This window comes from Elaeis guineensis, chromosome 1 (genome assembly GCF_000442705.2).
Source record: "Elaeis guineensis isolate ETL-2024a chromosome 1, EG11, whole genome shotgun sequence".
Lineage (NCBI taxonomy): Eukaryota > Viridiplantae > Streptophyta > Magnoliopsida > Arecales > Arecaceae > Elaeis > Elaeis guineensis.
Window position 1 is genome coordinate 117,809,091 of NC_025993.2, and position 21,137 is coordinate 117,830,227.

Below are 21,137 nucleotides of genomic sequence, written 5' to 3' on the forward strand. Positions count from 1 at the left end.
CAGGATCCTACTTACCTGTTTCTAAATTTCATCATGTCTTAAATCTGGGTTTGGTTCATCAAAAACTTCATGGAGGTGCTTGAAATTACTAACAGATCACTAATAGTAATCATGTTGAAGCCAGTATGTTTTTGGAAAATGAAATGGCTTCACCATTTATCATACCTGCAGTCTCTGAGAAGAGGTTTACAATAAATACTCTAGATATAGCTTGTGCATTGCAGAATCAAAAAAGAATAAGACAGAGCAAAGTTAACTTCTATATTCGTCAGTTGCAGATCCCCTCCCCAACACAACAACACCCCCCCCCCCCCCCCCAACCCAAAAGACCCAACACCACCAAAAAAATAAAAATAAAAATAAAATAAAATAATAATAAAAAATAATTAAAAAAAAAATCTGAACATTTGATGTGATGATATTAATAAAGGTGATCCATAAGCAATTGGCTACACTCTAGAGATAGCTCTCCAAGTATGCTTAACCCTTCAGCCTTTGGTGAAGCAGGATATGAATCCATCCATGGCACAACCACCAAACTTTATCAGCTTGGTGAGCTCGCACCTTCCAAAGAAATCTTTCCCCAATTGTCAGGACGACATTAAAATTGCGATAGGCACTGCATGATCCAAAAAAACCTAGCTTGCAGCACTTGAAGCTTTTCAAGAACTGATGGGTAGATACCTCAGTGGGTTTAAAGACAAACTCCATTCCATTTTCAGGCAGTTGCCAGCTGTCTGAAGTAGCCAATAAGCAGCAAGAACTTGCATTTGTGACCATTGGGTGCATCATAGTAAAAACTTTATCATGCTCCACCTCAGAATATATTCAAAACTAAGTGTTATCTGCAAATTATTGTAGAACAAACTATGAATGCCAGCCTCTCAGATTCAGTTCACAGGCTGAAAGTCCAAGTTTGCAATGATGCTGTACTAGTTACAGTTTGCTTGAATAGAATCAACTAATAAAAGGAAAAGATCAGTATGAACTACAGGACAACCATGTTAACTACTCTTCCAATCAATAATCAGGGAACATGAAGGTAGATTATATAATCTGGATAGATAATTTAAGAGTATAAGTCAGTTAAAGCACAGTCTAACAATGGATCAGTAGAGAGGTCTTGAAATTTGAGGTCTGCAAAGAAAACAATCTGTTCTCCATATCGTGCCCACATTTTCAAGTCCAAAAAAATTAAATATGACCGACCCTGTAACATACAACTACAGTCAATCTTTCAAAGTTAAGCATCTTAAGCCTACATTTTTGACAGTTGAGCATCTGAAGACAATGTTCCAATGATCAACTAATTGTCAGTGTGCAAGCAAAGAATATCCCAACAAGCCAATTAAGCACACACTAACAGGCATGGAATGTGTTCACAAGAACCATGTCAAAGGACTTCACTTGCAACGGACGGTAACATGAAAGTTTCTCCAAAGACTGAACCTAAAGTGAATGTCAAATGAAACTATTACAGTTCCATCTTCCAAACTAGAACATCTATGGACCCAAAATTAATTTTCTACTGAAAGACCATGTTTAGCATGCTAAGCCTCCGCATGCCAAGCCTACTCAATATTAAAGTTAGAACATTGAGAAACACAGAACAATGGGATTACCATTCTGCGCAAGCAAGCATAATGAGCATGTGTTTTGCAGATACAGACACATGCAACATGCTAGCCACAGCCAAAATTACAGAAATACCATGAATTGTGATTTGACATCAATGATCATTTCATGACATATGCTCCACCACAGCCACAGTTAGGTATTACATATTTGAGCTAATTCCAGTGGGTTATGCATGTCAGAGATGGACATGGACATGGATTCATAAAGCAGGACGTCCGAGAGCATTGTCATACTATAAATATGTCATTAAAGAAGCAAGTCTACCAACATGTCAGTCCACTAGCTGGTGAACAAAGGACCAAAACATATAAGTTCCATTCAAGCATTCCTCCTGTAAGTTCAGTCCCATACAAAAACCCCAGAAAAGCAAAACATAACAATTCACTTACATACCCAATATAACCATAAAAAGAAACAAGGCTAAGAACTTACTGCTAAGCGTATCCCATAGCACAAAAGAAAGAAGAGCAATAATAATGGTCCTTTGCTCCTGGAAGTGCAACAATCATAAGGAGAAATACATGGAACATACAAATTCAAGAGTAGGAAAATTTACATCAGTAACAAAGGATTCCACTTATGCAAATCAAGCTCCCAATATGCAAGAACAACATTGATTGTTCTTTTTTGGTGGGCAGTAAAGTAACTCTTTACCATAGTAGACCTCTAATATTGTAAAACCAATCAAATACCAATTGCTAACCAAGTTCCTAAAATGATGTACAAGTGGGATTAAATTTACAGGTAACTCTATATATGTTGGAGTAATTATACTTGCAATGCTCTGGACAAACACACTTTACTTGATATGATTGTCAAAGGGAAAACTAAGAATAGGTGTCAGAAGATCTGGTGATTGGCACACATGCAAGTGGCATAAAAAATATAAATTAAATGATGCATGGAATCAGTGTTTTGAGTCTTCTGACTCAAAAAAATACCAGTCAACGGTCCTCTTGACGAGAACTAACAAATTATGACAATAATCATGATCAGAATTTTGAGATATATTTGCATATCAAGTTATGAAAATAACAATTAAAAACCATAGTTGTAACTAAAAATGCCAAAAGATGTAACGTCTTTCACATATTAGGCTCTCTGGAAAAAAATGAGCACGAGCACAATAAAAGCACCACTGAGAACAGTGACTTGATATTATCATAAAATCTGAATGAGCTTTCAGTCTTTAATCAGAATCATGAAGTTCAAACATATTAGAAAAGATGGCGTATGCCTCCAAGAAATACATAAGAACAAGTAAATGAACACACAAGGTAGGGATACATCTGGAATCTTATCTGTGTTGGCAAATCGAGTAGCTGGAACAAGTACTTAAAAAGGGCATTCACCTTGGGAAGCATAAAAAGGTGGAAACACCATAATGAGGCTCTGGCATCAAAATCTTAAGTCTCTGCAAACCAATTCCTGAGAATCTCATCCAAGTAATCTCCATTTTGAGAGAAGATTGAGGTTAGGGATGCCCAACGATGACTATCATAAAGGATTGTGAAACAAGAAGTTCACCCTGGTGTCCTAATCCAAGTCATCAGCCAAAAGAGAAAAAATGATGACATGATAGAGCTAATGAGCCCAATGAATGTTGGATAATGGGATAAGTCCAATATGTTTGACATTAGGAAGTCAACAAATGCACCTATAGACTCCACAATCAACTATATGCCTGTCATTCAGCAGTCTCCATCACCGCATCTTCCTTAACTTCTGTAATTACTTGAAGAAGTTCAAATGGAGTAGCTGCTGGGTCCAGTTCATGGCAACCTTTTGGAGCATCATGAGCTTCTTCACCTGTAAGCAAATAAGAAGGAACCTGATGGGAAAAACGAAACATCTCTCCTCTGGGGATCCTTCTAACCTCTTTTGGGTCTAAATGTCGATGGAACACTGTTTTGAAACCAGCTACTTTCAGTAAGGGGGTGACGGACACGCCTTGATCCTCGTTGTAGTCATCAAGTACTTCCACCATCTCATACTTGTATATAACATCATCAGGTGTGCGCTCATTCCAGTCAGGAGACCAGTTTCTGTAAAGTGCCCAGATATCACCTTTTCTAGGAATAATTCTGATAACACCTCGAGGACCTTTCTCCCATCTAACTCTGTGAGAAAATATATTGACTGTATCACTGACTTCATATCTCCCCACCCTAAAATCTCCACATGTCTTGGAAAAACCAGAGGCAACCCAGTTTAATGGACCCAATTCACTATTGGACTTTGAATTGAGAAAACTCATGCGAATCTTAAAAGGCTTTTGTGAGATGACTTTTTGAACCAGAGCATATAGACGAGGCATACCATCTTCATTATCATAAGTAGCCCATACCTGATCACCTTCAAAAGAACTTTCTGTACGATCCTTGTCAAAATCATTGAAATCAGGATCAGGAACATCAATTGATATAGGTTTGGTAGCTTTTTTATCAGAATCTACGTTACGGTCATTAGGGGAACTCTTGATATCAGGAATTTGTTTTTTGCCAATTCTGGAGTCATTTAACTGGTTCTGATCAGCAGCATCCCCAACAACCATATCTGCTACATTTTCATTATCATTTTGGTTTTGTTTCTGCTTGGACATGTCCTTCTCTGCCAGTTTGGATGCAGCATCCAAGTTCCATTCTTCCAACTTCTTATTGATTGCCACTTTGACCTTCTCCATCAGTATACTCCTAATGTCAACTTGCACGTACTCCCTGCTGAAATTGTTCTGCCTTGCAGTCACTCTGGCCTTACCATAATCCACGTAAACACCATTAGCCTTTTCCAGTTCGGAAGCGCCAGTTTTTCCAGTGCCTGCCACCATTTTTTCTGTTCCATCTCTGCCATGATTTGCACCAGCATCGCCACCATTATTTCTTCTTCTCTTTGCAGATTTGCCAACCTTAGAAGTAGGTCGCTCCTGTTCATATGCATTGCCACTTGCACTAGCATTATAACTTCCAGAACCACCAACAGTATTATTTGAGACATAATTCTTGTTCCGAGGAACCTCTTCACATCTAATTGTTGATTGTGTTTCCTCATATTTTCTTCTTATTTTCTCAAATGTCTGATGAATCACATCTGCAGCCCGAGCAGCAGAGTCTGTTGAGCTAGCAACACCAGCTGAACTAGAAAATGAACCCCATTGGAAGTTTGTATTACTATAGGAGTCAACATTTCCTCCATACTGGAATCCTGTGTGTCCTGTTGCTGGAAAAGTCGAATTATTCTCATGACCATAAGCATTCTTCATTGTAGAATTATGATTTGAATTCTGTTGGTGCCGTTTAGTTGAATAAGAAACAGAGGAATTAGGTGCATTAGTAGGAACGCTGATCTCAATGGCCAAGAAGGCCTGATGGCAGTTGGGACATAGAAGGTTGTGATTGAGGTACACTCTGAGGTACTCATACTGCATCCTGCATCGATTGCATGAGGTCCAAAATGTATCGAGTTTTGATGGATGAGATGAGGGGGGTACAGCAGATTGAGCCACACCACTGTTACTCTTCCGAGCTCTTTTACTGGATGTTGTGTTCTTGGAAAAATTGTAGAAACCATTGGAAGAATTAGGAACAGAATGATCTCTGTTTGGTTGAGTAACTTTCTGCTGGAATCCTTTTCCGTTCCTCTTCTCATCATACATAATTTTTCTACTCTTATCAGACAAAACACTCCATGCTTCAGAAATAAGCTTGAAAGCACCTTCAGAACCTATTGACTTGTTTTTATCCGGGTGAAGTTGGAGAGCTAGCTTCCTGTACTGTTTCTTCACAGTCTCTTCATCAGCTGAAGCATTCACACATAGAATTGCATACCAATCATTTTCTCCATTGACCTTCACTTGTGCTGCAAGATGAACATCAAAAGTTGCAATCATCTGGTTGATACCTTCAAGTGATGGAAAGAGATTTTGGGCCTTCAGAGCAAATTTTTTAGCACCTACAATGTCCTTCGCACTGAACTTTCTTTCAGCAATTTCTTTTGCCCTAAGGGCCTCATCTCTATTGCATTCCATTATCTGCCTCCTATCCTCACACAAATGGTCTTTTCGTGTATAAACTCTCCATTCAAGACCAACAACAGCACAACCTACACTTCTACTAACTGAAACAATAAATTCTTCAATGCCTGAAGCCAACTGGTCCTAGTAAATTCTCCCATATCCTAAACAGCAAACAACACAACACCCAAAGAAAAGTTAATGCAATTACAAAGTGCAAAGTGCCCAAACAAATAAGAACACATTAAGATCAATTGTTCAGCTTCTCAAAAACAAAGTACATGCACAAAATGTAAATTGTAATGTGAAGCACGCAAAAAATCATTCAGGTTTCAAAGCTTATTACAAGCACAAAATCCAAAGTGTATTTGTACTGAAATAAACAGAAACACATCAAGATTAATTTGATTTCTCAAATCCTTACTACAAGAACAAAAATATGAATGAAATATATACAAGAAGCAAACAAAAATATATGAAGATCATTTATTCAGACCCTCAGAAACTTATTACAAGAACAATGCATAAAGCAAGATGTGTACCCAACCAAATAAAAGCTCATTGAACTCATCACTCAGCTTGTCAAAAACGTACCATCAGCACAATTTATGAAGTGCAGTGAATACAAAACAGATGGCAAAAAAAAAAAACCCTCAAAATCCATCATTTCAGCTTCTATGACATACGCAACACAAAATATAAAGCGCACAATGCAAGTGAAAACAAGTAAAAACGCATAAATATCCACCATTCAGTTCCTCTCCTAACCGATCGATCCCTAATCTAAAATCAGAAGACCAGTATTCTCAAAACCTGATGATGGAGTATTTTCAAATCAGAAGATGACAATATCTATCAATCAAGATGAGCAAATAAAAAAGTCAATTAAGCAACAGTGAGATCACATTTCACAAGCACATCAAAGCTTAAAAATGATAAAAAAGGCAACTTCCCGTTTCTTAAAACTAACAAACAAAGGGACTCAAATTTTTCTCACCCTTTTTAAGTCTCAAAATCCATAATTCTCCCAAGATCTCGGATTTTTAAAGCACCAGGCCGTTGGAAAACCGAAACCCCATATGAGAATCGAGCATGAGAGCAAATGAATAGCACAAACAACACCAAGAAATCCACATAAAGCTAAGATTCGATCACTTTACAAATATCACTGGTCCTGAAGAGCAATTAACAAACGATGGCTCGGAAAAATTCTCGGTTGAGCTCAAAACCTAAAAGCCCGAGATGGCCCGATCTCCGCCCAGAGAACACGGCCGGTGGTGCAAAAAGATACAGGAGATAGGGCGAAGGAAATCTAAGGGAAGAAGCGATTACCCATTCGGATAAAATCCACGACGATGGAGGAATTTGAATCGCGACGCCGCATGAAAAACCCTCGAACTCCAATCTTTTCCCACCAAAATGTTAAAAATTGGGGGGGAAATTGAACACCTTTGGTCAAACCCCCCTCACACCTCAAAACCAAAATTCCCAAATACCAAATACCTATGGAGGAAAAAGAAAGAAAAATAAAGAAAAAGGTCACAACCTTCTATTTTTTTAATTATTTTTTCCCTTAACCCTAACCTACCTTTATTCATGTAAGATGAAAGGGTTATGTCCTAACCCAAGGGTTGGTTTGCCATTTTGCTCATTTTGCAGCAATTTATTATTCTAACTAAGAAAGTATCAAATAAAATACTTAGCAATGTATAATGAATGGTACATCATATTTGATACGAGAATTATTATAAATCTGGATGCAATATAAAATAACATTTGATCTCTGTTTTAAGTTACACAGAATAATCTCTCTTTTTTTTTGATATTTTTACTAGAATATATAGATCAATAGGACAACACATGTGAAGGATTTTCATGCTAATAAATACCCATGTGGGACCCACATATAAGGGAGGTTTTGAAACTTTAGGACTTTTAGCCCATGCAGAAGGTGGGGTTAAGTTACATCTAAGTTAGGGTAAAGGGTTACCCTGGTGGTTAGATCAACTAGGGTGAAGGGTTACAAGCTCTACCCTGCGTGGTTAGATTAACTTGGACATTGGTTCCAGGGGAGAGGGCACTCTGGCCACCCATTAGATCCCACAACCCTTGAGCATGGAATTTTCTTGCATGCGGGGCCCAAGCATTTGCTTGCTTTTAGAGTCATCCATATCATTTTTTATACTCTAATAATGATCTTTAATAATTTTATTGTTCTTCTTCTTGTTCTTATTATTATTAGGGTACTGTTTCCTTCACTAGACTACACATATTCATATATATATATATATATATAAAGAAGGTAAACTTCCTGCTTGAGTGTCAAATATTTTTGAGTTTGTATTATAATACTAAATTATTTGTACTTTTTTGTGAGGCTGACTACATTTAATGATCATTCCTTTGTTACATTAATTCTTCTCTATCATTCCTTTTTTACTGTCAAGATTTCTAATTTGACAAAATGTAAGTAACTCTTTCATATGATGCATTCAGAAGTGCTATCTTAATGGAATTCAAGGTTAGGGTACAAGACTCCAATTGCATACTTGGAGACAGCTTAGTTTGGAAGAACTGATAGTACTACTTTGGTAAATATACAGCTTCAGTTTGAACCATTGCTGTTATTCAGGTAACTTATTTTGATTTCACAATGTAAGTTACATCAAGAAAAGATTTCACAATGTAAGAAGACTCCAAAAATGGATCAGAACTTGGGCTTACTGCAGTAAGAAGACTCCAAAAATAGATTAGTAGTTAGGCTTACTGTAGTGACTGACTTGCAAACAATTCTCATTTCAACAATGTATAAAACTAGCTAGTTGTCAAACAAAAGCCTCCTTGTACACTCTCAAAAAATAAAAGCCTCTTTGTCCATGAATTTTTCTTGCATCAAGGAATGTTCTTTTCATCTTTTACTTCAGAACTGAAGCTTAGCTGAACTTAGGTGTCCATGAGAAGTTACCACTGAATTATCCATCCAGAATGTGAAAGCTGAAAACCTATGAAATCTTGTTGGTAAGGCCTGGTATCCATTGCAAATACATACACAACTAGTATTCTTCCATTTTGCCCCTGGTGCCAGAGTGCCCCACACACACCAACTTGGTTTGGGACATCCAAGTTTGTGGCCTCAAAGATGCAGTGTGAAACCTGTCAAGCACATATAGTTTTGGAATTGGCACAGAATAGATCAAAACCATTTAGCCTGGAGTACAAAACTAAGGACATAATAGGAGCCTACTAAGTACCCGCAATTCAATCATATAACTCCAAGAATCCAAAGGAAATTTAAGACAAACTATAGTTACCAGATAAGAGCATTAAGTTGTTTGTTCTCCATGACGCAGTCAAGCATAAAAAGGAAAATAATGTACATTAAAGAAAACCATCTTAATTAATCCATACAGAAGAAGTGCATCTTAATTAGTCCATGGAGAAGAAGTGCTGCTATTAGACTATTTAATATATTGGAAGTGCAGAGAGATGGGGACTATTGATGTTTTAATTGGGATGGTGCTTTTCTTCAAGCTTTGGGGCCAGCCCCATGAGGCTAGCCTCAAAACCTTTTCCAATGACATATTAGTAGACGCCAAGTTTGAACCCAACCAAATTCCATGTCATAAGACAATGGATACTAATGACACTACAAATTACAAATACAGACTAACCATAACAAAGAAGATAAGGGTGGAAACCAAAGCTCCTGAAGATAATATACAATGATAGCATGACATCTCATGCCTGCACAAATAAAATGACAATTTCAAACAAGAACATTATGCAGGCTTCATTAATCTCCATTTTCCAGCAAATTCTGCTGCCTGAGAGCTACAAATGGTAGGGATCTGGCTCCGATATTTTAACATGGATAAGACACTAATGAGGATTCTGAATCCGATAATCTGATGCTTGATGGTACATACAAGGAAAAAAACCATTTTTAGTACCAGACTCTATTCTTCCTGAAAGAAAAACTTCATGTGCGAGTACATCCATATAGATTGGTATAGACAATCTTGGTCCTATAAACAAGAATCAGGCTCAAGATAACTGCAATGATGCACAATCCGGACATAATTAAGGAACTGAAGAAAAAGCAAATGCCCCCCTTGCATTTTAGCGGCTCCTCCACCTGGAAACTTACATCATGAAGTAAACTCTGAAGTAAAGAAGCTGAACTATTATGCATGTGTGCTTGTTTCCCTGCTTCATAGTCATAAATACCACTAGCAATTAGACCTGAGAAGATCAGTGAACCTGCAGGATTGGCCACAGTGAGAAAATTGTACAAGGCCCCAAAGTTTTTCAAGCCAAACAGCTCAGAGGCAGCAGCTGGCACAATGGCCCAATGAGCTCCATATCCAAGTCCGATCAGCAATGTTCCGATGTGCATTGTTCCAGGCCAAGCCATGGCAAAGAAGAAGTGTCCAATAGCCATCAGAATCTGAGCTACTGCCATAGCCACTGGCCTTGGATAAGCATGGTCCCTGATCAGGGAGAGTAGTGTGTTATTAGACAAAAGAAAGCAAGGAATTCAAAGCAACTAATAATAAATGTTGTTAGTTCGATATGAGGATAACAATACCAGATAACCCAGTGACTGGAAAGATGACTTAATAGATCTTGCAAGTGATGAATTTCAATGAGTTTTATGAGCAATATTGCCACAGATGTGTTTCAGAAGATGCAAAGCTGCAAAAAATTTGCAATCAATGAAAGATATGACAACTATTGACTGGTGGTAGTTAGAATATTCATATTTACATACAAATTAGACACAAAGCTTTATTAGGTGAAGTAATTATGTGTTCAACCTATCATACATTTCAGCCAACCAGCCTTGGATCAGCTGATTGGCACTCCTTTCCGCTCAGGAGAGCTCCAGGGTTCAAACTTTAGTTGTGGCAAATTTTCAAGAGAGAGAGAGAGAGAGAGAGAGAAACTGTCAGACATTTCCTCAATTTGTTTCTTGTTCTGATCTTAAAGGCATGGCTATACACTGCAACTTGCGAAACAAAAGTATGAAACATGTGATAAAATTAAAATCAATATGCAGGAATTTTTTTAAAAAAGCAAGAAATACATGCAAAACACATGCACAACTGGAAATTATTTTTTTAGTGGTTTTTCTGTTGGCTTATCATTTGCTACAACATGAACCAGCTTCCCCAAAGTTGCAGACATTTTTACATTACTAACTTTTCTAAACTAAATAAAATCTATTTTTCAACTAGCTTCCAGGCTATACATGGTTTGATAGGAAAAACAACTAGAACTCATTATTCAATTCATACATGACAAGTATTGCAAATTAAAAAGGGATGTTAAATCTGTAAGGTAGCTGCAGCTAGAAACTCATGGTAGACCACAAGCTCCAAGCCTTGACACATTAAGGCATAGCTTTAATGGCATATAAATGAAATTCTTGCATGCCAATGAAATTCTAGCATTACTTTGAATGCCCACAATTAAACAGAAGCAATACCGTACCATACACTTTCTTCACATTAACCAAAAAAGAAAAAGAAATAAGAAAAAGAAAAATTTAATCACTTCACTTAAATCTTCCACCAGATGAGTGTGCAAGACTATAGCCTTAACATACAACTTTCAATAGGGCTCTTTGAAAATGCTATGAAACTGTACCTACATTACGTGGTTTATGAGCTTAATTCCAGAATGGTTGTTAAAATTTTATACACTGTCCTTTCTAGTGTAACTAAATTCAAAACTCACTGAATATGCAAGTCATATATAACAAACCTATCTCTCCTTTTCTTCATATTACCACTGGCACATCATTTAATCTGAATGCTTTAATGTTCCATTTTCTTCTAAAAGCCTTTTTATCTTGGCTGACAAAGATACACCAATATCCTGTTCTTCATGATTTTCCTAAATATGAGTCCCCTTGAAGTGCTCTTTTAGTAGCATCAGCAGTACCCTTCCATCTTCCTTAATGGCTTAATCTTACCACATTTAGTCTATAACTCTATTCTAAATCCTGCCAATATGATTTCTATTTCAAGTTTTCCTCACCCTCAGCTTAGCTATGTCTTTAACACCTTTTAAAGAACCATATCTTATATATCAATAAAAGCAGCATGCTACTCATATGCTCAATCACATCTTTTATTGCATATTAATAAACTTCTTTCTAGCTCTATTGCCCTATGAGCCTGTTTTCTGAAAAGCATAATTTAGAGGTCAATAGGGTTGCTGACATGCCAGATTGATCAGGTCGATCGGTAGGATTAGGTCCATCAGGAGACAGTTCGATTTTGCCTTGGTGAAAGAACTTAAAATTTGTAATAAGATGAGAACATGTGAAGAAAGAAAGCAAATAAGGGTATCGATGACTCACAGGTAGAGAAACCAACCAATAAAAGATTGATTACATGAAAACACAATAACTGGGTATAAGACAAATATTCTCCAAGGTAGAATCATTGTCACATTGGAGAATTGGATAGACCAGTAAGGATCAAGGATACAAAATTCTCTCAATGCTCACTCAATCTCTTCCAAAGCAGAATGAGACTTCATGTTGGAGAACGTTGGACCAAAGTCAGTAATGCAGGATCCTTTTGATGCTCATCGCGGTACACAGAAGAGGCATAGAAGCCTTGTCCATTTTGGTGCTGATGTCAATAGCTCATGAGTTTATGCAGAGTGTGAGAGATAGCAAATGAAGCTTTCCTCATCTCCTTATATTGCAAATTAGTAGTTATTTTCAACAATAACTACCCTTTTTGTATAGTTTTTTGTCTTGGTAACCCCCTCCTATGTGGTTGCTAGTGGTTCTTTGCATGGCTAACTTCTCCTTGTCCAAAGAGCTTTCTTTAGAAACTTAATTCCAGCAAAAACACACGCAGCCTCTTGTATCAGCGACAAGCGACCGAACATAGCCCTTCCAAGTGTCATGAAAAATTAATTATCAAATCTTGATCAATCTAATGTTTCTGACCATTTTCTATAGCCAGTCACTGCCAATTAAGTTTTTTTAGTGTAAACATTTCTCCCCGTGGCTAATGAAAATGAATGAAAGAAATATTTTTATTGAGTCATGAAAATGATATTTTTGTTGAGTAGAATATACATAAGTTGATATACGATCAATCAAACATAACAAACGGTAAGTCAAGCATGGTAATAAACTACTATTGAAGATTGATCAAGTATCTTGATACCTATTGACAATGGTGTTGGTCAACTAGAAAATGCTATATTTTGCACAGTGAACAAACACATGCTTTATGGTTACCAAAGGCATACCTTTAATGATTAATAAATGTGCTCCCAACAACCAAGTAAGATGAATAATAATAACAAAAACAGTGATTGTACATGATCCATCATCATGATCCATGCTATTATTATTGGTCAACATGAAGAAATGTTTTGGCCGATTGGTATTCCATGGTCAATTGACTATTTTTGGTTGGTCAGCCTTCTTTGGCTTTGTTTGATCAACCTCTCTTGATTGATTGGCTTTTCTAGGCCTTGGTTAATCAGCCATTACTGATATTTTATCCTTTCTAGGCCTTGCTCAATTAGCTTTTAGTGGTCCATTCGCCTTTCTAGGCCTTGGGTGATTAGCCTTTCCAAGCCTCCATCAACCATTATGAGTCGATTGATCTTTTTAGGCATTGATTGATCCACCGTTATTGGTTGATTTTTCACTTTTACATTTAATTGATTTTTTTCAATTAAATTCGACCAATATTCCTCAATTATTTTTGCTACTTGATGACTAGCTTTTTGTGGGTGTTGTTTAAGATTGTTAGATATTTTTGATCTTGACAATAAATTTGTTCACTCTTATATGGTTGAGTTTTGATTAAATGGACAATATCTTTTAAATAACTATACCCCCATTTTGGGAATTGGAGGACACATATCCCCATGGTCAATTTTTGGGTAATTAAACCATATGTTTTGAATGACTACACCCTCCATGATTAGGATTAGTGAACATATAATCATATGTTCTATCTTTAAGTGAATCAAACACATGATTTGAATGAATATGCCTCCCAGGTTCCGAATTAGTGGACATATAGTCTTATTGTCAATCTTTAGGTGAACTGGCTCCAAATGAGTGTCCCCAGATTTAGATTTGAGGATATATTCATAATATATTCATAAGATCAATATTTATATGAATCAATCTTCCACTTCGAAGTTTGAACAGTTATTTCCCCAAGTTTTGAAATATATGATAACGACCATTGATTTGGCCATTATCGAGCAATTGACCATTTCCATTTTTCCAATTCATGTGAGACCACTCGATAAGTGAATAATCTTATGCCAGACATAATAGATTTGTGTAACTTGAGATAATCTAGTCAAAATATATCATATCTTATTTGATGTTGTTTAAATCTTCTAACGGCTAGATTATAATATTTGTTTGCTAAATAATTATACACAGCATCATTCTCATGTAGATGCCAAATCACTTCTTGAAATGTAGCAGTAGTTAAATATTATAAATTAATCATGAAACAAAATCTTGCTATGTTATACATTAGCCATTCTGTGGCCTTCAATTTTCGCATTAGGTGTTCTCCATTTGCCAAATTTGTGGCCTTGTTGAGAAGTTCTAACCGCTTCTTAGCCTTGAGAACTAGATGAGACATTTTATGAGCATCACAAGTTTCTTCCTCACCATTTTTCTCCAGCAACAGAAATTCACTATGCGTAGGATAATTTTCATGCTCATTGATTATGGTTTCAGCATTTTTGATATGATCATTCCCTTAGAATGTTTCACCTTGGCTTACTACCTTTGTTCTTCTTTGGCATTCTATCCTATTATATCCCACTAAGGATACCAAAAATATTTCCTAACAAAAACTAGTGGCCGATGGAGTTGATGGTGTGCTAGATCAATTAGATCGACCAGTAGAATTGGATGGATAAGGAGATAGGGTTCAATTTTCTTTAGTAAAAGGATTTAAAATTTCCAATAGGAAGAGAATATTGCAAAGAAAGAAAACAAATAAGTAATAACTACAGGTGAAGAAACTACACAATAAGAGATTGATTACATGAAAGAAAAGTAATTAAATACAAGATAGATTTTCCAGGGTGGAATGGTTGTCATGTTGGAGAAATTAGTTGTCGATAAGGGCCAAGGATGCAGAATCCTCTTAACGCTCGATCTTCTACAAGGTGGAACAAGCTTCACTGTCTCGGTACTAGACTCCGATGCAGTAAAACCATATTACAATATCGATACATGGTTAGGTACAGTATGGTAGTATTGGTATAGAGTGGTACAGCATACTGGTATAATACTGATATACTATGGGATGCCCCATACCAGGCGGTATAGGGTGGCACGGCAAACTATGAGGTGGAACAAGAATTCACATTTGGATACTTTTAATAAGGTTGGGGAGCAAAATCCTCTCGATGTTCATTGTGGTACATATGAAAGGCATGGAAGCTTTATCTGTGTTTATATAGTCAAATGTCCACATGTGTAGAGTAAGAGAGATAGCAAATGAAGCCTTCTTGCTCTTTCTTATGCTGTAGATTGGTAGTTATTTTCAACAACAACTACCTTTTTTTGTATGGTTTCTTGTCGCAACTTTGTAAGAACCCATGCAAGCATGTGTTTAGTCCCACATTAGCTATTCATTAGTTAGATATCTAAACCTTGGATACTTATATAAGGCCAAAGAATACAAATAATACCTTGGCTAGGGTGAGGTCCTGGTTTGTCAAAATGGTATCAGAGTGGAACAAGAGGAATATGCATGTATCTAATCCCATGTTGGTTGTGCACTGGAAAAATCTTAGGTACCTACACAAGGCCAAGAAACCTAAGTTGTACCTTGTGGCTAGCTCTTTTGGACGAGATCCTAGGTCATTACAAACTCCGTCCTTGATGGTTGCTTGTGATTTCTTGCATGATTAATTTCTCCTCGTCAAAATAACTTCCTAACTTCCCTTAGGAAGTTAATTCCAGCATAAACTACCAATAGTGACCTCTTGTATGAGTGACAAGAGGACAAATGTAGCCCTTCCAAGTATCATGCATAAATTAATGAGATCTTTATCAATCGAACAACTTTGACCATTTTCTATAGTTGAGCGATGACCAATTAATTTTTGGGTGTAAGCAGAATCAAAGTATTCCTTCACTAATTCTCCCTATACATGCATTGCCTTAGAATATCCAATGACTTCTCTAGTGTTTGTCCTTTTCTTTGTAATTAATGCCACCATCATACCATATAAGCTACATGGCTTTTCCCAATAATCATAGCAATTCTTAAGTTCCATTTTATCTTCTTCAGCAGCTTACCTCTAAATGATGCCACATGTTCCTTCTCATACTCTGTCAATGTAATCAGATTTATCTGTCTCATACATATGCTACATGCTCCAAGTGTACTCATTTTTCTAATTTTCGAAAACAACATGCTGTTTGTAATAAGCAAGTTTTCTTGTATAAATTTATTCTCCTTTCATTTAATAGTCACTCCATGAGATTAACAAATTAAGCTGATTTCTAGCATGCTTTATATTATAACGTCATTATTTCTGCTCCATATTCTTAAAGTCGGTACTCTTAATTGCTAAAACATGAGCCACTACATTGTCAAGTATTGAATATCACATTCCATCCCCATCTCCAAATCCCTGTCTCCCCTGTTTATCACTTCTGTTTTCCACTATATCCCAGAATAAGTCTGAACCTACCATTATTGACATAACCAATTGTTGCATGTATCAGGAAGCTCCATCGTATCCGACAAAATTGCATTTAAATTAAAAAAAAAAAGAACAAAAAAAAGAAACACTCAGACAAAAATATTCACAGTTCTGCTAATTACCAACAGCAATGATCAATCTGGATGCTGTCATGCACAGACAAAAATTTTCGATGCATGTATGTTATAAAGTGCTCAAGAAATTTATTTCTTTTATGAGTTGGAAGATATGGAAGAAAGTGAAATAATAATCATACCTCACAATGATCTCAGAAAAATAGCCTCCACCTACACGGCCAAGAAAGTTCCAAATACTGATCATGGATACAAAAATATGAGTATCATCGTAACCCAACGACTCGCTCATCTGGCCCAAATTATCAATGACTGTCAAACCAGATCCTGATCCCAGCAAAAGAGAGACAAAGATAAGCCAAAAGTCTGCCTTTATCAATGCCTGTGTCAAGGTAAAGTCTTCTCCCCTACGTGGACCTCTCCTCTTCTTGACCCTCACAGCTCCTTCCGCTGCTGCTTGAAATAGTCTAGCTTGCAACTGGGCAATCCTCTTCTGCCTCTCCAATGTAGGCAGTAAGTCAACTTCCTTTGGCTTTTCCTCCTCTACCTCACTTAGAATAACCTCATTTTGTTCCTCAGATTGACCTGACTTACTTGTCTCTCCTTTTGAAGTCTCAGGCAAGAGAAATTCTTGAGCAGGAGAAATGACATCAAAATGGAAAGTCAAGAGCAATGGAATGACAATGGGAAATATTAGGAGAAAGAGTAGCATTACTGTGAATGCAATAATCACAGTATGACTCAAGTTAACTAAATCTTCTAGAAGCATGATGCCCATTAGATAAGCAGCAAGAAGCAAACACAAGCTATAAATGAACATAAAACTAGATTTATCTGAAGGCCGCACTTGTCTGTGGCCTCCAACAGGTCTAACAATGAACATCAAGGCAATAACTACCAATGATGGTCCCACTGCAACCATAAAGATGAGAGCAGCATGATCAGATGTGTGTATCATTGCAAATATCTGAGTCAAAATCGCACCACTCAGACCAGCAAATCCCTTTAGTATTCCCACTATGGGGCCCCTACTCTTGGGAAAATTTTGTACACATGAAACCAGTGCAGCTGTGTTGAAGTAAGTCTCTCCATTATTTCCCAGAAAGATAAGAACGCACATCTGCACCACAGGTAAAAGCAGAGCTAAAAATGAATATTTTTGGAATCATATCATCTGAAAGTGGGATAGCATCCTATGTATAGTTTTAAAAACTTAACAATACATATTACTGATGGAAAATATTTTTTCAGTCATTAGTTGAACAGAAAGATTAGCAAACAAAAAAGGAGGACAAGACACTTAGAAAATAATGTTCTAAAGTTCCAAGTAAATATTTTCATAAAACAGTGTTGGGACTCCTATATTTCACCTTAGAACTAGTGATTTGATAATAATTAGAGTAGAAATGGAACAGTCCAGAATAAGGATAAATAAAAAGTCACAAAAAATGCATGTAGGTATATATAAGGATCATGGAGATAAACTACAAAAGATACTGTTCTTGTTTGGAAGTAAAAGGCCATGAATTTTAAGTATTTTCTTTCCATGACCAAAACAAATCAGGATAAACTATAAATTCTCTCATGAAAATATCACATAATTTACAACATACTCGCATGATGTATAGAATGATTTACTCAGCAACTAAAACACTTTTGATGCCAACTAGATATTAATAGCTGGCAGTATAAAAGTGAGTTGACTATTATTAGACTAATTTATTATTTAACAGGGGACAAAATTTTGTTAGACGAGTAGCACTGAAAACAAGTCCAAGCATGACTAGAGAATCAAAATTTCAGAGGAAAGCTAAATTTTAACAGCAATTTCATTTGATTTTCATCTAAAAGAATTACAGGGATTCAAAAAATGCAAGCTTGCAAGCGAAATGATACATGTAAGATTTATCAAAGTAAAAAACATGACAATAAGGTTTTAGCGTAAAGTTCTGAAAAGAAAAGAAAACAATCAAGGAGTTGATTGATTAAGATGGTCTGTGGAGATTTGAGGAAGCTTGATTTGACAGAGTATGAGGCCTAAGAGGAAAACCAATGATGAGCACATGTTAATAGGATTTCTTATGGTAGCAATTGTTTTAATGTGGCTTGGTGACTTATTGTCTATTACATTTTTTCATCTCCCTCTTTTTTTATAAATATTTTTTGAGTTCATTTTGATTACCTATAATTTTGATCTAGTTGTTATATGACCAGTAATTATTAGCTTATGGTTGCCAATTTTATGTTCTTTATTTATAAAATCGGTGATTTACATTTTTTCATCGTAGGCGAATCATTCTTCAAATTTGATTCATGGAGTTTGTCTTCTTTCCTATTTCATTGAGAGCTTACTTGTTTGGATATTAGAAAACTGTCAGTAGTTATGAGTTCATGAACTGCATGTCTGATAAAATGTGACATTGGCCTCATATAGCTCTTGACTCCAAGCACTCAGTCCACATAAGATAACAACTTATTACTGACATACAAAGCCTTGAGCCTTTCACTAAGCCTCACTTTCATGCAAGGATTCAAACTTAGCCTTTCACTCAGATCACTTCCAAACACAATTTCCACCAGAAAAATCAGTTTCCATCTGCAAATCATTTATAATATTTTTAAAAATTCCAAAAATGGTGAATATCATCTTTGAGCAATATATTGACTACAATTTTGGACAAAGGCCTCATTCTTAGTAATCATATTCCCCAGAGCCACCAGATCACTGATGTGCTTGTGCATTTAATCCATAAAATTTAAAAAAGAACACGCTCACTCATTGCCCAGAAGAGCAAATTGAGCATCCCAAAAGCTGGATAAATTCCTGGAGCACATAAACGAGCAACACAGTGCAATCCCTGCCAACGCTTTCAGGGAGAAAGCGAACTTAGGAAAAGTGAATCCTTAAAATTTCACCAGACAAATTCCAGTTAACGGGAAAAAACAGTAATAACCGTAACATTTAATGAAGGCCATTTAGAATAGAGACAACAAGCTGCAGTGCACTCGAAAGAAAAGATTTTGTTTTTTTTTTCTTTTTAAAGCCAAGAAGACAGAGAACTAAAAACAATGAGTACTACATATTTCACCAGACAAAATTCAGTTCATCCAAATGCAAAAGATTTGGGGGCAAGTTGCTTAAAAAAAAAAAAAAGAGAACCAATAATTAAAGGATTCAAGTAAGTCCAACAAACATCCACCGTTTGAGTGGGAAGGTAGACAAAGCCATTTAGAATACAAACAAGAAAGAAAAGTCAATCAAAGAACTCTCATATTATTCAATGACCAGAAAACCAAGCTTGGCACCTAAAATAACAATTAGAAGCATCCAATTTAACCAGAGAAATTCCCTAAAGATCCAATTATCAAAGTAATAGAAAAGAGCAAAGAAGATACGTTTTCAGACAACAAAAACAATATCACAATTCACAAAACAACAAAACCAATGAACATCTTCAACAAATTTCTGCTTCGATTGAGCAAAAGAACATGACAAACCTCGAACATCAATGGAAAATTCCCACAAAAAGCAATCAAAGCTATGAATTTAAACACATCCACTTTTACTCACCGCCCACAGAGGCAACGCCGGCGCTCTCCCCGTGACGATGAGCCAAACCCACCCATATCCAATTAAATTCTGCAGCGCTCCGATGAGCAGCGCCGCCCAGAGAGGTAGGATCTCGCAGAGGCTGCCGGCAAGGAACCCGACACTGTCGCCGAGGTCCTTCGCGACGCCGAGGCTGGCGATCTGGCGTTGGTTGTAGCCAAGAGAGCTCTTGATCACCGGCGACAGGCTCCCAAAGAGGTATCCAATACCTGCGACGGATTGCACCCACATTGCGGCCACAAAAACCAGCCATCTGTTGTTCAGGAAGGATCCAAATCTTCCTTGAAGCCTCCCCATTTCTTCTCAGATTGAGAGCTCAAAAAATTGTGATAAAGATTGGATCTTTCCCCTTCTGGAGTCACTTTTAGATTGTAATAAAAGGGAAAAACCCAGTAAAATTGAATCTTTTACTCTTTTTTACTCCCAAAAAAAAAATCTTTGTTTTTTATATGAAATACTCCAGAGCTACAAAGGAATAAAAAGAGATGGATTAAAGAGGTTTCGTCGAACAAATGAGACGGTTTCATGGGAAATTCTTCACAGAACTCACGAATACTGCACGGATTAATAAGAAAAGTCCGATCTTTTTGGTCTCTGGGAGATAGAATTTGGGATCGGACAATTTAATGGGGATTTCTTTTAGGATTTAACGGGAAAAAAAGTGGATTGAAATTTGGGAGGAGAAGGAGATAATGAAGAGGGAACCGGGGAGGAGATCGCCCGAAAGGTATCGAGAGGAATTTGAAATTTTACAAGGAGACCGGGGCTTATGAAAAGAAACTCCTCGTTTGTGATTATTTCGCAAATGCCACTAAGACACGACAACATTTTCCATTATCGTGACGTGTGATCCGGCACGTAGGTTCCGCCGGGTAGATGATGCGGTTACGATTCCTCGGCTTCTGCCAGGATCCAGCGTCATTTCATCGGCGATCGTTTGGCGGAGCTCCTGAGGGGATAAGCGTGTGAGGTCATTGAGGTGGGGCCCATGATCGGATCTTTCCAAAAAAAAAAAAAACATTTTTTTGTTTCTATTTTTAAGGAGACGCAATCACGTTAGATTTACTAAATC

The 21,137-nt window shown here is 36.8% G+C and overlaps 2 protein-coding genes across 4 annotated transcripts; both read right to left on the reverse strand.

Annotated features, from left to right (window-relative positions):
• Nucleotides 1-1,931: 1,931 nt before the first annotated feature.
• LOC105038805 (uncharacterized) lies at nt 1,932-7,177 on the reverse strand. 2 transcript variants are annotated; one of them, XR_012142838.1, is made up of 3 exons: nt 6,980-7,177; nt 2,991-5,811; nt 1,932-2,128 (listed from the first exon to the last, which is right to left on the reverse strand). XR_012142838.1 is itself a non-coding variant. In XM_010914709.4 (2 exons), exon 2 carries the CDS (start codon nt 5,660-5,662, stop codon nt 3,326-3,328), a length of 2,337 nt encoding a protein of 778 aa, XP_010913011.1. In that variant the 5' UTR covers nt 5,663-5,811; nt 6,980-7,177; the 3' UTR covers nt 2,757-3,325. The 2 variants fall into 2 exon arrangements, 1 of the variants encoding a protein (XP_010913011.1); XM_010914709.4 differs by lacking the exon at nt 1,932-2,128 and having other exon boundaries at nt 2,757-5,811.
• A 1,990-nt stretch (nt 7,178-9,167) lies between these two features.
• On the reverse strand, nt 9,168-20,797 carry LOC105038807 (protein NUCLEAR FUSION DEFECTIVE 4). 2 transcript variants are annotated; one of them, XM_010914710.4, is made up of 3 exons: nt 20,027-20,796; nt 16,638-17,575; nt 9,168-10,137 (listed from the first exon to the last, which is right to left on the reverse strand). In XM_010914710.4, the coding sequence occupies exons 1-3, from the start codon at nt 20,360-20,362 to the stop codon at nt 9,627-9,629; spliced, it is 1,785 nt and encodes a 594-aa protein (XP_010913012.3). In that variant the 5' UTR covers nt 20,363-20,796; the 3' UTR covers nt 9,168-9,626. The 2 variants fall into 2 exon arrangements, with proteins under 2 accessions (XP_010913012.3, XP_073117144.1); XM_073261043.1 differs by lacking the exon at nt 9,168-10,137 and adding an exon at nt 10,176-10,342 and having other exon boundaries at nt 20,027-20,797.
• Nucleotides 20,798-21,137: the final 340 nt, after the last annotated feature.

Excerpts from the sequence above, each read along its gene's own strand:
- LOC105038805 (XM_010914709.4), bottom strand. The coding sequence starts at position 5,662 with ATGGAATGCAATAGAGATGAGGCCCTTAGGGCAAAAGAAATTGCTGAA.
- LOC105038807 (XM_010914710.4), bottom strand. The coding sequence starts at position 20,362 with ATGGGGAGGCTTCAAGGAAGATTTGGATCCTTCCTGAACAACAGATGG. Across the intron at positions 17,576-20,026 it reads CGGCGTTGCCTCTGTGGGCG|ATGTGCGTTCTTATCTTTCT; the intron begins GTGAGTAAAAGT and ends CCTGTGGTGCAG. Across the intron at positions 10,138-16,637 it reads TTTTCTGAGATCATTGTGAG|GGACCATGCTTATCCAAGGC; the intron begins GTATGATTATTA and ends CTCCCTGATCAG.